Consider the following 15,475-nt stretch of genomic DNA (forward strand, 5'->3'; position numbering starts at 1 on the left):
TGCATTAGGCCAGGCTTCTCTTCTAGCTCTGTGATGTGACTGGCTGTCAGGGAAGAGCCCCTGGGGAGGTAAGACCATGCTTATAAGGTCCTGCCACACATGCAGCTGTCAAAGCACCCAGACTACCTCGGAGCAGGCACACAGAACAGCTGAGCATACAACTTCTCCTTTGCTCAGAGCAATGACTTGTGGCTTTTATTCTTTGTCCAGGTATGTACCCTCTGGTCACAGCGACCCAGGATGCTGACAGCAGCCGGAAGCTGGCCCACTTGCTGAACGCCGTGACCGACGCTTTGGTCTGGGTGATCGCCAAGAGTGGCATCTCCTCCCAGCAGCAATCCATGCGCCTGGCTAACCTCCTGATGCTCCTGTCCCACGTCAGGCATGCGAGGTACACGCTCTCAGGAGCTGCTTTGCTCGGGCGTGGGGTGGGATTATGTGCTCAACGGAGGGTGAAGTGATTTGGGAAGTGTCTGCAGGTTAAGGAAAATGACGCCTGAAAGGGAATGGGGGATTTGTCAATTCACACACCTGTAGCCAAAGATGGGTACAGAGTGGGCATGGAAGGAATGTCATGTGGTATCTTACAAGATCTGCATGGCAGCCAGTGGTGGTTCATCGGTTTTTCAGTTGCTAGGGTTTATAGCCTGTTTATGGAGTCCTAAAAGGGGCAGTTCCTCCCCTAACATGAACTGCCACTCCTCTTTATACCACCCAGGGCTGAGGCCCTGAGGTCATTTTTTGTGGAGAGGCTAAGACTCGCTCTCCTAGATGGCCCCTCGAGCTGGTGATATGGAGAAGTGCACAAATGCTTCCCTAAGAGTTGTTCTTTCGATGGCATCAGGAAATTAAGGATAAGACTTAAGACTTAAGTGGTGGGCCCAGCAGATTTAGGAAGGAAGGGCTGTGGGTAGGGCATGTTTCTGATCAGGAAATGTAATTGTGCATGCTGATGAAGAGGGTGTGTAGTGGTGGCTACTGTTGGTACAATGATGTTCAGTGCTTGGTGTCACCCATGATGAGGGTAGCCTTGCCCTGGAGCTGGAGGAGGGGAGGGGAGGATAGAAGGTAATTAACTGGTCACTGAGGAGGCAAGTCTAAAGGCTATGGAGAAGGACAATATACACCTCAAGAATCTTAAGTGAGAGGAGAGGAAGACCTCTGCCTTTCCCCTTTAATGATTACTCAGTATACAGCCATTTGCAGAACAGATCCTGTTTGTAGATTCCTTCATTGTGAATTTATCTGCTTGCTAAAATTTATTTGTAACCCCAAAATCAATATTCGTGGTGTTTTTGAGGTCATGAACAGAGTGGCAAAAACTTTTGAGTTGCCTTTCATGCACAGTCCCAGCTGAGATGGAACAAGCAGCTGCTCTCCTACTGTCAACAAGTGTCTTTTCCTTGGTCTACTTAGTGCCATGGTTTTACATTTTTGAGCCTTTGGTGAGTGACTTCATTGTTGAAAATGGCGCCCTGGTGTGGGGCTGAAGAGCTGTCTAGTGTTACTCGGTGTGAAAAAGCTGTGATGTGCCTTATGGAGAAAGTATGTGTTAAGCTTTGCTCAGGTGTGAGTTATAGTGCTGTTGGCCATGAGTTCAATGTTAATGAGTCAATAGTATTGATTACATAAGGCATCTTTAGAAGGAAACACACATAAAACAAGGTTTTGTATTGATCAGCTGATGAACATGTGGCCAGAGGCTTGCAGGAACCTAACCCTGTATTTCCCCTAGGAGTGAGGAGTCAGTGTTCACAATGATTTTATAGAACATGATTACTGCAAATAATGAGAATCTATTGTCCTATGTGCCAGGACATCATGGGTGTGTGGTGGGACACAGAGGCTGACAACGTCCTTGCCCTTGAGCCTAAATTATCAGGGGGAGCTGGATGCATGAGCCATGGATAAATGGGCTGGGGGAAGAGTGGGGTTAGGGGTAGGGTAGACTGACTCTGAGCAGGGAGCTGGGGAAGGCTTCGGTGTTCCTGTGGCTACCTTGGAGGAGGGAATCTCAGCACCTTTTTGTCCCCATAGTAACAAGGGCATGGAACATCTGCTCAGCATGAAGTGCAAAAACGTGGTCCCAGTGTATGACCTGCTGCTGGAGATGCTGAATGCCCACGTGCTTCGCGGGTGCAAGTCCTCCATCACGGGGTCCGAGTGCAGCCCGGCAGAGGACAGTAAAAACAAAGAGGGCTCCCAGAACCCACAATCTCAGTGACGCCTGGCCCTGAGGTGAACGGGCCCACAGAGGTCACAGGCTGAAGCGTGAACTCGTGTGTCGGGAGCCTGGGCTTCATCTTTCTGCTGTGTGGTCCATCATTTGGTGATGGCAGGCTTGGTCTTGTACCGTCCTTCCCTCGCCCTCCCCAACTCCCAGGAGTCAGGGTGTGGAAGCCATAGTTTTCCTTGTTAGCAGAGAGCACATTTGAGTGCAGCGTTTCCACACTGAATGGCCTCATAGGATCTCAATGTGGTATTCTTACTTTCCGTCTTCCTTCCTTCCCTTTGTGAAACATCTTAAAGGTTTTGGAATGAATGGTGGAAATCTGACTTGGAAGGGCTGCGAATCAGAGGGGAGAGGAAGTGACATGCTTACAGGAAGTGGGCTAACCCTTCTTTTGCAGTATACACTACCCTTCCCTTTGAGAGTTGACCTTTGTATGCTCTTTTCTGGACCACTTGATTGTAAGAGTGAAAACCCCCGTGACAACTGTGTATTCACCTCCCAGGCCTGTGGGGACTGATCATATCATGATGCTTATTCTGTCAAAGGCCAGAGGGACTGTAGTCAAGCTGGGATGTGAGTCATGTTCTCTCCCTGACCTTGCTGCCAGCTGCACAGATTTGTCCCTCTTGATTTGCATTCACAGAGCCTGCCAATAATTTGGGGTATGTGTATATGAACATGTGATCATTTTCATGGAGAACTGTGGGAGATACAAATCTCCCTGCTCCTGGAACTGCCCTTCCTTAAACCTGTTGTCCCATTGGGCCAGGATGGGTGCTGGAGAAAAGCCGTGTTTGCAGGAATGGGGTTTTCTCCTGTGGGTGTGGGTGACAGCCACAGTGTTTCCCTGGGGCACTGTGGATGCAGTTTCCATCTTGTACAACTTCATAAGTAGCAGCCACAACTGCCACATCAGCCACCCCAAGTAGTCAGGGACACTTTGGGTTGTGGATGTGCACGGCGTGCTGTTTTATGGGTGGATGAGTAGCTATGCACCCCAGCGTGTCAGTTCTGGGGCCACACTGTATAGCCTTGATGAGTACACCCCTTGAACAAGACCCGGTTTGTGAACTCTCCTTAAACAAATATTTAGGGATAATTATTTATAGCAAGAAAGAATTCTTTTACACTTGAGAGCGCTTTTAAAAATATTTTCTTATTGGAAAATTTATATGGTGGGCTGGGTGAAAAAGAAACAGTAAAAGTATTAGTTCTTATTCCAAGTGGAACCATAAACAGGATATGAAGAAGGGCACCTCTGAAATGTCAATTATAACTCACTTTTTAAAAGATTTGAAATTTTCGGTTTTGAAAACACAGTGAATGTGCAAAATGAGTAACAGCATACTTTGAAAGTGAGCAATTAAATAATCACGTTTCATTATTGCAGTAATGTTTTAAACAATTACCTAGTGATGTGATATTAAATATATATTTTTTGAAAATATGTTCACTTTGGCTAGCACATCCTGTATTTACTAAGTCATTAGGAAGATTACATTCAGTGTTACCAAGACTGGTTTTTGCTAGTAAGACCTTGAATAATCTGTAATTTTGATATTAGTGCAATTTTACTAAAAGTTGAGCTTAGCTGTTTTAGAAACGCTTGGACAAGTACCTAGAGAACACACTGATGTCTGCGTTCTGAGGCAGTTTGAAGTTATTCTTAGTGACTCAGTGTTACAGCCTTAGTAAGAGTTAGTACAGGCAGGATAAGCTTGGTTTCATAGGAGCCACGGAACCAGTGTTACTGTCAGCTTCTTTCCTTCTGGTCAGCCTAGAATGCCCCACTCCCACTAGAGGGGTTTGGAAGCTGGAGAGTAGGAAGTAAGAGGCAAAGAAGGCAGCCTTCAACAACTCATTATGTGCCAGTGAAATTCTATTAAATGTATTTTTAAAAGAGATTACCAGGTAACAAAAACATAAAAAAACAAAACAAGGCCAGATGCAGTGGCTCACGCCTGTAATCCCAGCACTTTGGGAGGTTGAGGCGGGTGAACCACTTGAGCCCAGGAGTTTGACTCCAGACTGGGCAACATGGAGAAACCCTGTCCTACGAAAAATACAAAAATTAGCCAGGTGTGGTGGTGGAGGCCTGTAGTTCCAGCTACCTGGGAGGCTGAGGTGGGAGGATCACCTGAACCTGGGGGATCAAGGCTGTAGTGAGCCGAGATCGTACCATCGTACTCCAGCCTGGGTGACAGAGAAGACCCTGTCTCAAAAAAAAAAAAAAATTACTGTGGAATATATATATATATATTTTTTGGAGAGTAGATCTTAAGACAGATGTGTTCACTTCTACTCCTGGGAGTGAACTGGCAATGGCAATCCCTTTAGAGCCTCGAGTGGGCAGTCTCAGGAACGCCACACAGTGAGTTTCCAGCTGAGCTATTCTCACCAAATCTCCCTCTGTTCTCACGACACCCCTCTGTCAGGCCTGTCTCATAGTCACTGCCTACTAGGACTGACTACAAAAGATTTGACCCTAAAATAGTCTTGAAGGGATTTTTCTAAAAAAATTAAGGTGGGAACATGAGACAAAGCTGTCAGCCTAGTAACAAATCTGAGGACTCTCAACTGCATTAAAAATAAAACAGTGCAAAATCGATGGGAGCTGTGCAGTGTGAGTCTTGATCTGGAACACTTCCTCTGCTAACTCAGCTGGAAGGGCAACTATTTTAGATTTCAGTAAGGAAGAAAAATCAGTTACCAATACTTGGCAGAGCCACATTATATATCCATATATATTTATACGTGTAAGTGGAGTTGAAGCAATTCTAGAATTTTCTTTTTTTTTTTTTTTTTTGAGACGGAGTCTCGCTGTGTCGCCCAGACTGGAGTGCAATGGCCGGATCTCAGCTCACTGCAAGCTCCGCCTCCCGGGTTTACGCCATTCTCCTGCCTCAGCCTCCCGAGTAGCGGGGACTACAGGCGCCCGCCACCTCGCCCGGCTAGTTTGTGTTTTTTTTTTTTTTTAGTAGAGATGGGGTTTCACTGGGTTAGCCAGGATGGTCTCGATCTCCTCGTCATCCGCCCGTCTCGGCCTCCCAAAGTGCTGGGATTACAGGCTTGAGCCACCGCGCCCGGCCTAGAATTTCCTAGCATGTGAAAACAGGGTTTGGTTCTTATGACATCTACTAAGGGACTTTACAAATTCAAAGTGAACCTTCTGTTTATAGGCCTATTTTGAAACAAAGTATCTTCATTTAATAAGATTTGACTTTTTTTTTTTTTTTTTTTGAGACAGGGTCTGACTCCTGTTGCCCAGGCTAGAGTGCAGTGCAGTGGCGCCATCATGGCTCACTGCAGCCTCGACCTCCTGGGCTCAAGTGATCCTCCCACCTCAGCGCCCCATCCCACCCCATTCCCGCCCTCGCCGAGTCACTGGGACTACAGGTGCACACCACCATGCCTGGCTAATTCTTTTAGTATTTGTAGAGATGGGGTTTTACTATGCTCCCCGGGCTGGTCCTGAACTCCTGGGCTCCAGTGATCTGCCTGCCAAGGCCTCCTAAAGTGCTGAGCTTATAGGCGTGAGCCACTGTGCCCAGCCCTGCCACATTTTTTTTCAGTTGCTGAAAATCTTTTAAAAAGATGAAAACACATTATTTAGTACCTAAAGATAATATTTGTGCCAGACACAGTTCTCAGTGCTTCAGATATTCATATTTAATCCTTATTATAATAACTGCTATTGTCCTGATTTTCTGGTTGTGGAACTAGACACGGTCTAAGCAAACTCGCCCAAGGTCACATGGGGAGGTGATAGAGCTGAACGCAGGCAGTCCAAATCCAGTGCTGACAGTGACCATGCACTTCAACCAGTTTAAAAATTTAAAGACAAGGCCGGGCGCGGTGGCTCAAGCCTATAATCCCAGCACTTTGGGAGGCCCAGACGGGCGGATCACGAGGTCAGGAGATCGAGACCATCCTGGCTATCATGGTGAAACCCCGTCTCTACTAAAAAATACAAAAAAAAAAAAAAACTAGCCGGGCGAGGTGGCGGGCGCCTATAGTCCCAGCTACTTGGGAGGCTGAGGCAGGAGAATGGTGTAAACCCAGGAGGCGGAGCTTGCAGTGAGCTGAGATCCGGCCACTGCACTCCAGCCTGGGTGACAGAGCGAGACTCTGTCTCAAAAAAAAAAAAAAAAAAAAAAAAAAAAAAAAAAAAAAAAAAAAAAAAAAATTTAAAGACATATTTTAAAACTGCAGAATCTGTCAGGTGCAACCTGACATGCATGGCTGCTGTGATTTAAATGGGGACCCCTTGTAATACTCCTCACCTCCCACCACAATGTCCAGAACACCCCTACAGACACAGTAAGTTTGTAAACCTCTCACATAAAAGTTTAACTCCACCTTTCATATCTGTGTAAATTAAAGCCCACGGGGGCAAATTCACCTATTTGAGGTCATAAAACTACCCATGGCAAAGCTTGGACTGGCACGCAAGTCTTCTGCTTGCCCAGCGGGCCAGTACTGCTCCTGCCCCAGGACTTGCTTCTGTGAGAATCTGCTTTGTGAGCTGAGTCACAGCAGAATGGAGGGGTGGTAAAGTTAGGGTTGTCTTCTGCTGTACCTTTAGATCCCATCTCCTCAGCTTAGGTGGGTCTGCATGAACCTTTACAGAACAGCAGCAACAACAGATGGAAAAATAAGATGCATTCTATTATTCCCATCGTCCCATCCCAGGTTCGTGAGCTAGTGGGTACTGTGATCTGTGACTGCTTTCCCCAAACACATGGAACATGTTCCTTGGAAGTGTACTCGTGTAAAACTCACACCTTTTAGGCACTGATGCTTCCCTGTGGAGTGTGATATACTATAGTATTATAGTGTGAAAACACGTGCCACTCTTCTTTTATAGCTCTCAAACTTGCTGGAATTTTGGCTCCAGTGGCGGCTCTTAAGATGCACATTGTCTGTGATGTATGACTGTAGTGCCATTTCTGTTGCTTTGGGTCAAGGATTTTTTTTTTTTTTTTTTAAATTCCAGGGATCCTATTCACTTGTAGGACCAGCCACTGGTAACTGGTGGTGGGTCTCCTCTATGGGAAGCACATAAGGAGTGGCGATGCCAGCCGCGAACAGTTCCCGTTGACTGTACAATGGATGTTTTTGCCGTTGTTTCCTCTGTTGGGTGTCTCAATGCCTTAACTGTGGGTCCTATGGCTTTTATCATTGTGTACCTCAGAGCCTGTTGGTTGGCTATCATTTGCCATTTTCTCAGACGAATGCTTTGTACCATTACACTAATTTGTTGATTTCATTTGCAGGCTTTACATTTGGGCCTTGTAGCAATGAATGTTTGCTGCTGTGTGAAAGCAGATTTTGGGACCTGCTTTCCCTTCCTCCAGGGAGTGTTTTCCTTACTGTGTCCCTTTAATGTCTGTGGCACTGTCGCAGAGAGTTTAACATGATATAAATAAAGTGTTTCATTATTTTGGCTTTAAAAATGTATTTTTTGGGGGTTGAGTGTGAGAACTTACAGTAATTAGGCTAAGTAGTGTCTACATTCTATTCTGAATTCTAGTATTTTGGGGTTAGAGAGTCCTTTGAGAATTTGATGAAAACCAGGGCTAGTTTTCCTGGGAAAGGGCATCTGAACACAAATGCTTGAGTACGATTTCAGAAGAGTGAACAAGCTCTGCTTTAATGTATGGCTTCTTAAAAAGAACAATCTCATGTTTAGTCAGCTCATCTCACACCTGTGATTGATTTATGACCACAGGTCCTGTGTACACAAGTAAAATGGGGCCCACACAAGTCCTGGTATCTAGTGCATCAATTATTTGGATAGATTTTCTGTAATCATTCTATCTGAGTTTGATTAAAATTATATCCTTTAGAGATGGGGTGAAAAGCAATTCATTCATTTGAAGTTATCTTAGTGCCAAGAGTCATGTGAAAATGCGTCTTGCATGTGGGCAATGAAAAATTTGCAGACAATATAAAACCCAGACTACCTCATAAAAGAGTTTTGGGAATACACTGAGCTCTGAGTGAAAGAAGCTACAGTGGCCTCCCTGGAGATGGGGGGGCAAACCAGCTTATAAAGGCCTTCATCCTGAGGAAGAGATGAAAATTGATATGCACAGTATTAGGCTTTGAAATGCAGACCACACTTCCTTTCACTGCAACTTTGACTTGTCCCACATCTCTACTTAAGGGCAGAGAAGGCCTCTCAAACACCCACCTCATTTGGAATGGAAGACGGAGATTCTCTTTTGCCTGAAGCAATGGATGGATCTGTGACCTTCTAATCAACTCGGTGGCCTAAAGAAAAATCTTGGGTAACATTTTCACTTCAGTTTCCCTCTGGGATCATTGTAATCCATGAAAAAAATAATTTTAAAGAGTTAAACTACTTTGAAGTTATGTGGTTAAAAACCACCTTCCTTTCTATAGCAATCCAACAATCTGGTAACTGTAAACACTGAAGGTAAAGTGAAGACGGAGTCTCTTCAGATGGTCTCCCTAACTGCCCAGGCCTTGCGGATGTCTCACCCATGAGGGGCACCAATGTGGAAAGCTGAGGCTTCAGCTACTGATGAGCTTCACTGCTTTCCCCTGAGGTTTGTGCTTTGCAGACAAGGGGAGGAGGGGACTGGGATTGTGTGGTCAGCTGTGTCTGCCAACAGATGCAGGTTAGGAACTAGGAACTGTGTTCAGTAGCTTCCAATCAAGAAAGGGGAAATGCTGATGCCTATCCTCTTTGTTTAGGTAGAAAGTAAAATGTTACTGGACTTAAATGGGCAACAAGGGGCTTTTGCCTGTTAATTTGTCATGGAGTGGGCTGGGAATCCAGGCACAGTGGCTCACATTTTGGGAGGCTGAGGTGGGCAGATCACTTGAGGTCAGGAGTTTGAAACCAGCCTGGCCAACATGGCAAAACCCCGTCTCTATTAAAAATACAAAAATTAGCCAGGCATGGTGGGGCGTGCTTGTAATCCCAGCTACTCAGGAGGCTGAGGCATGAGAATGGCTTGAGCCTGGGAGGTGAAGGTTGCAGTGAGCCGAGATTGGGCCATTGCACTCCAGCCTGGGTGACAGAGTAAAACTCTGTCAAAAAAAAAAAAAAAAAAAAAGGAAACTGGGTATAAGATCCCTCCCTTCATGTCCACCTCTCATGCCATGCTGCCTTCGCCATTCCCTGCAGCATCTGAAGGTCACACACTGAGAATTTACACATACACAAGGGTCCAGAGCTAACTTAATTCTGTAAAAGGTAAATAAGACTTACTAGTTTAGAATAAAAGGCCCTCCCCAATATTTTAAAAATAATTTTTGTTCTTTGGAAGATTAAGCATACCATTGTACTGAATTCTATAACAAAGCAGTTCAACAGAAGTCTGGCTAATTTTGTTTTTTAATGAGAAACATCTGAGTTGTACATATCACAAACAGCTTCAAGTTTCCGTACCAACCCCCACCCCCCCAACCCGAACCCCCGCCGTGGCCAAACGGTTAAAACCCAAAGCATCACTTTGGATGTGAAAGTCTTAGAAAATTTAACTTACAAAAACATCTCTATCAAGTCGGTAGTTTGGCATTTACTGTACATTAGTCAAAAGCTCCAGCTAAAATCTGATTTTTTAAAAAAATCGAAGTTTACATTATTCATACAGATTGGGCGTTGTTAAAAAATATGCACAAATAACCACATCCATGCAATATAATTTCTTTAAAAATTTAAAGCAATATAAAAGAGCAGAGCTAGGTACTGAACAGAACATTTTGGTGTATAACTGGTAGCTCAAAATTGCCAGCTGATTGCCAGCTCAAAATTGCCAAACTGATTCTAAACATATTAAATGTGATTGTTTCCATCAGCTAAGGGTGCCTACGAGTTTCTGAACCATTTCTAGGGTGGAATGTGCTCACTTGCTTGTATAATATATGTGATGGACACCACTGCTCATTGACCATACCTACATTATAATAATGCTGTTTTACAAATAAACCAGAATTCACAAAGTGCTTGGCTCTTCAGGAAACTGACATTTCCAGAGATCCCTAAACCAATCAACTAGTTTTGCCAAAATACCCGGGGCAACTGACCCACAGGTTCCCTGCCCCTGAGGAGAAACACAATTTGAAAGCTGCCCTGGGCTCCAGAGAGCGTGCTGGGCAAGCCCAGAAGAAGGTGTCTGCATAGGTCCCTGGACCTTGCCAACACTAAGTCACTCAGATTGGTCTGGGGCCACGTGCTGGGCACCCTTAGCAATCAGGCAGGTGGTGTGGCCTGTGGCCAGCTACGTCCTCTATGTGGGGGGTGGTCCGTTGGTGTACCTCAGCATGGGGTAAAAAGACCGGGCAAAGTTGTTTGCTTGAGTGCAGCTATAGTCTTCTTCGGAGGAGGGCAGAAGGCAGGCCAGGAGCAGCAGCAGCAGGAGCAGCAGCTGCAGGGGCAGGGCTGCCCGGATCACCCTCGAGAGGAAGGAGCGCTGTGGCCGTGTGCTGCCAGGGACCCTGCCAACAGAGGAGATTGAGAGCCGATTGGGAGGCTCCACAGGCACGACCCACTCTAGTACCTGACCCTCTGCTTATGTAAGTAAGAAATCCAAGACCTGAGATTTAAATGGGGCCAACGGTTGGGGTTCAGTTTCAGAGGAGAAGACCAGCCCTTTCTAGACAAAACAAAACCAGATTTTTGCAAGGACCTTGATAGTGGCATTGGCAAGACTGAGGCAGTGGGAGTGTGGAGCAGGGGAAAGGACTGCTGTCACGGTAAAGCCCTGTTACCTGCTCTCTGTCTCCTCCTCGCCTGCTGTAGTTCTCGCTGCTCTGAACTGCTGGGTAAAGAAACTCCAGTTAGTAAGTTGAAGACGGTTTAGTCCTATCAATGATAAAACAAAAACATCCTTCCTTAAATTATATACCATCTTTATGTTGTGTTACAGCCAAACTTTGGAGACTAGAGTAATACAATTGAGATTAAATGTTACCTGAGGTAGGAAATAATTCGGTTCATCTACTCAAGAGTTTCAGGGTCAAGTTTGTTGATCTATTTTTAATGGCAAAATCAGGAAACCCCTGTAGCAACACTAAGAGCTCTCATTCACAACCTACGGTGATCCCAAAGAAGAGTGACTGGAAGGCACACTTTAAGTTCTTAAAAATAATATTTTAATTAAAAAAAAAAATTGGAGTAAGCCTCTCCATGGGTCAGCAGAGACCTGTGCTGTCCTGAAATGGCTAATGGGCTTTTGGAATCCGAAGTGTCCCTCATCTCAGTGACTTTTAAAAATAAATAGCCAGTGAGGTCCTCACAGAGGGAAAGGGGCTGCTTACCTTTGCTCGGGGAGCTGGCACGGATGCCGTGGGAAGCTGGTCCCCCGAGTCTACCTCGTCGAAGCTGGGCAGGGGTGGGGCTGGGTTCTGAAATTAAGACCCCAAAGGTTGAGTACAGAAGTGTGTTTCACGCAGATTCTTCGTGATACAGCTCACCATCCCCCAGCTTAAATCAAACTTTTTTGTTTTGTTTTAGACAGTCTCACTGTGTCACCCAGGCTGGAGTGCACTGGCACAATCACAGGTCACTGCAGCCTTGACCTCCCAAACTCAATCCTTCCACCTCAGCCTCCTGAGTAGCTGGAATTATAGGCATGCACCACCGTACCTGGTTTTGTATTTTTTTGCAGAGATGGGGTTTCACCATGTTGCCCAGGCTGGTCTCAAACTCCTGGACTTAAGTGATCCACCTGCCTTGGCCTCCCAAAGTGCTGGGATTCTAGGCATGAGCCACTGTGCCCAGTCTGAAATCTTTCCTGAAGGGGCTCTTCTATTGCTCTCACTCCCAACAACAACAGACAAAAAGGAATGTAAACAAGGAAAAGCCAACCCATATTAAAAACCAACCCACAGCACAGAGCTGGGGAGACTGAGTTTAGCAGCAGCAGTTCGAGTTGATGGTGAGCTCATCACAGGTCAGTGATGAGATCATGTGGCCATCAAGAGAGTCTAGTCTAGGCTGCTTAGGAGAAAATAGACCTGCCCTAAGTCTGGTGAGGCCACAGTCTGGGCATTCCCTTTGTTTTGAGTTGGATCCCACTTTAAAGTAGGCCAGGTGCAGTGGCTCATGCCTGTAATGCCAGAACTTTGGATTGCTTGAGGTCAGGAGTTCAAGACCAGCCTGGGCAGCATGGCAAGAACCCTTCTCTACAAAAAATACAAAAATTAGTCAATTCCCTTTAAAAAAAAAAAAAAAAATTTAAAAAATTGTCACCCCTCACCCCCTTTTAAAAATGACAAAACAGATTCAAAGAGCTCATATAGCTCTTTAAGTCTGCACAGCTAGAAAAGGGCACGACATGAGGCCCCGCTCGGACCACCTGGCCCTTGCTTCTGGCCTCTGTCTTAGAGCATGGCTGCAACACTGCTGTCCTGTCTGCATGTAATATGGTAATCTTTACATTTAAAAGCTACAAGGAGACTCACCTGGGTTCCCTGCAAGGACATTAAATCTTGGGACACTTGCTCTCGTAACTGTTTGAGTTTCTTCTCAATAACATGCACCTTTTCTTCAGCTTCAATGTAGTCTTCTCCATGTCCCTTAATGAGAAGGCTGTTTGAAGTCTCCTGTAGCAAGTCCACTTGAGGCTGACGTTCTACCAGCTCCTTTTCCAGTTGCTGAAAACAGAAAAAGTGTGTGAAACAGTGACTTGTCCAAAGGGAAGCGAGTGTGGACACAGGAGGTTTTTCTCAGTACCAGAAAAGTTCCAGACTCAATGATGGGTAGTACTCAACTCCAGAACCTTCTGTTGCTCGTATCTGCCTGTGTCCTCCAGCCCAGCACTATTTAGATAGCAAGTGGATTATACCCTGCCCCTATTTTTAATTTCTTTTCACTCTGAAGGCAATTGTGATGCTGGAGAAATTAGAGGAAAGAAGTGAGGCAAGTAGTGTGGCAAGACCATGTTCATCCACCATGGAAGGAAGTAAAGGGAAACTCTAAAGTCAATCAAGCGAGAAACAGCAACATAACCATGGAGGTTCATACCAGGCAAACGGGCTTTAATTGTTAAGGGTGGTTATCTTGCTTGCAATATGGCCACTAGACACATGTGGTTATTCATTTATTTATTTTTTTGAGATAAGTCTCACTCTGTCACCCAGGCTGGAGTGCAGTGGCACGATCTGGGCTCGCTGCAACCTCTGCCTCCTGGGTTCAAGTGATTCTCATGCCTCAGCCTCACAAGTAGCTGGGATTACGGGCGCCTGCCACCATGCCCAGCTATTTTTTTTTTTTTTTTGTATTTTTATTTTATTTTGTATTTTTAGTAGAGATAGGGTTTCACCATGCTGACCCGGCTGGTCTTGAACTCCTGACCTCAAGCGATCTGCCCGTCTCAGGCTCCCAAAGTGCTGGGAGCCACCGTGCCTGGCCTACATGTGGCTATTTAAATTAACTAAAATTAAAAATTCAGTTTCAGGCCGGGCGCGGTGGCTCAAGCCTGTAATCCCAGCACTTTGGGAGGCCGAGACGGGCGGATCATGAGGTCAGGAGATCGAGACCATCCTGGCTAATACGGTGAAACCCCGTCTCTACTAAAAAATACAAAAAACTAGCCAGGTGAGGTGGCGGGCGCCTGTAGTCCCAGCTACTTGGGAGGCTGAGGCAGGAGAATGGCGTAAACCCGGGAGGCGGAGCTTGCAGTGAGCTGAGATCCGGCCACTGCACTCCAGCCTGGGTGACAGAGCAAGACTCTGTCTCAAAAAAAAATTCAGTTTCACTCACAATAGCCACATTTCAGGTGCTTTAAAGCCACATGAGGTTACTAGACAGTGCAGATGCAGGTCATGTCTATCACTTCAGAAAGTTCTACTGGACACCACTGCTCTAGAGACTGGGGCTTTGCAAACATTTTAGGAAAACTGTTTTTAAACAATGGCTAGCACTGTATAATATTTAAACCACATACAGATTTATGGATGAAAATGTCACCTTGAGCACCAGTGAGAATAGAGAAATCTCATCTTGGTGTGTTAGTGACAAATGCACGAGGACATGACTCTCCTCCAAGAAGAAAGATTTTTCCATAGTGGATACAGAAACCGCCCCCCAGCTCATCACAGGTGTGGAGCAAATGAGCACCATATTTCTCCCCAATGAGCAGGATTCACAAGAGAAAAAGACTTCCATTCAAATGGCCTTAAGTTTCTCAGGATATCGAGAGCACCTATGTCCTCAGTTGTGTGGACTGTGGCTCTCCATTCCTGCAAATCATTTGGCTTCAGAACGATCAAGGGCTGCTCGGTAAACGTCAATTGGAGGAATACTAGGGCTGAACTCGTGCATTACAGGCAAACCCCACTGGCACAGTTCCTGAAATACTAGGCGAGGCTACCTGAGTGTGCGGCCTCTCTGGGGATGACAGAGGCTGGTGGCAGTACAGAGCTCCTGGGAGGAAACTTACCATTAGTTCCTGCCGACACTCCAGGAGAGCCTGGGGGTCGGCCTTCGGATCGGTGACATGAACCTTCTGCCTCCGGTTCTCGGCACTCGCTAACCACAGCAGCAGATTTTGACTCAACTGGTGGAAGTCCTTAAAAAACAGCACACATCAGAGCGCTGCCATGTCTTAGAGTCCTGGAAGAGGGCATGCTAGGAACATGGCTTGCTGCTTCCAATCTATCACAGTCATTTGCTTTTCTGGCCTTTCCCAGTGAATACAAGGGCCAGCTTTAAACTAAATGCCAGGGCCCCAGAATGAGGCAGAGGAAAGAAGGAGGGCGCTCGGCACAGTGCCAGGAGGTAGCAAATGAAAATGCCACTATGAAGGTGGGGCTTCAGGATGCCCGGCTGATTTTACAGATGAAGGCCACACGCATTCCTCAGCCAGTCTGCTGGGGTCCAGTGGTGGAGGGAAACAATCCAACAGGACAGGCTGGGGTGTGCTCACGTTCCCTAAGACACGGCCAGAGCTAGGCAGTGGTGCAGAGCTCACACCCGCTATGCATTTACTGTGTCAGGTGCTGGGCTAGGATTACACACACTGCCTCATTTCTTCCTAAAAAAGAACCTTATGAGGTAGACACGGAATGATTCCCATTTTCAGATAAGAACACTGAGGTCTAGGAGGTTCAATGCTTTGCGCAAAGTCACATAGCTATTAAGCAATAACTGCTCATCTGCTTCAAGGCCAGGTCTCTTAATCACCCTGGCAAAAGGACAAGAGGAGTTGTGAGGTAGCACCTCTAACCCACAGGTCATTTGCAGGAACCCTGACTCCAGGAGTG

At 46.0% G+C, this 15,475-nt stretch overlaps 2 protein-coding genes across 16 annotated transcripts in view; one reads left to right on the forward strand and one right to left on the reverse strand.

Moving 5' to 3' along the window:
• ESR2 (estrogen receptor 2) overlaps window positions 1-8,992 on the forward strand; it is a 70,129-nt gene extending 61,137 nt beyond the window's left edge. The window contains exons 8-9 of one of the 2 annotated variants that reach the window (XM_010383689.1): window positions 211-391; window positions 8,403-8,992. In XM_010383689.1, coding sequence (XP_010381991.1) covers window positions 211-391; window positions 8,403-8,496 — 275 coding nt within the window. In that variant the 3' untranslated portion in view covers window positions 8,497-8,992. Of the gene's footprint in view, window positions 1-210; window positions 392-2,037; window positions 2,484-8,402 lie in introns of those variants that run through there. The other variant, XM_010383688.2, reaches the window with a different exon arrangement.
• Window positions 8,993-9,584: 592 nt separating this feature from the next.
• SYNE2 (spectrin repeat containing nuclear envelope protein 2) overlaps window positions 9,585-15,475 on the reverse strand; it is a 392,481-nt gene continuing 386,590 nt past the window's right edge. For 9 of the 14 annotated variants that reach the window (XM_030929921.1, XM_030929913.1, XM_030929918.1 and 6 more), the window contains 5 exons: window positions 14,653-14,781; window positions 12,674-12,865; window positions 11,528-11,614; window positions 10,979-11,028; window positions 9,585-10,705 (listed from right to left, as the gene is read on the reverse strand). In XM_030929921.1, coding sequence (XP_030785781.1) covers window positions 10,498-10,705; window positions 10,979-11,028; window positions 11,528-11,614; window positions 12,674-12,865; window positions 14,653-14,781 — 666 coding nt within the window. In that variant the 3' untranslated portion in view covers window positions 9,585-10,497. The remainder of the gene's footprint in view (window positions 10,706-10,978; window positions 11,029-11,527; window positions 11,615-12,673; window positions 12,866-14,652; window positions 14,782-15,475) is intronic. The other 5 variants (XM_030929916.1, XM_030929919.1, XM_030929915.1 and 2 more) reach the window with 2 other exon arrangements.

Source organism: Rhinopithecus roxellana, chromosome 5 (genome assembly GCF_007565055.1).
Source record: "Rhinopithecus roxellana isolate Shanxi Qingling chromosome 5, ASM756505v1, whole genome shotgun sequence".
In the NCBI taxonomy this organism is placed as follows: domain Eukaryota; kingdom Metazoa; phylum Chordata; class Mammalia; order Primates; family Cercopithecidae; genus Rhinopithecus; species Rhinopithecus roxellana.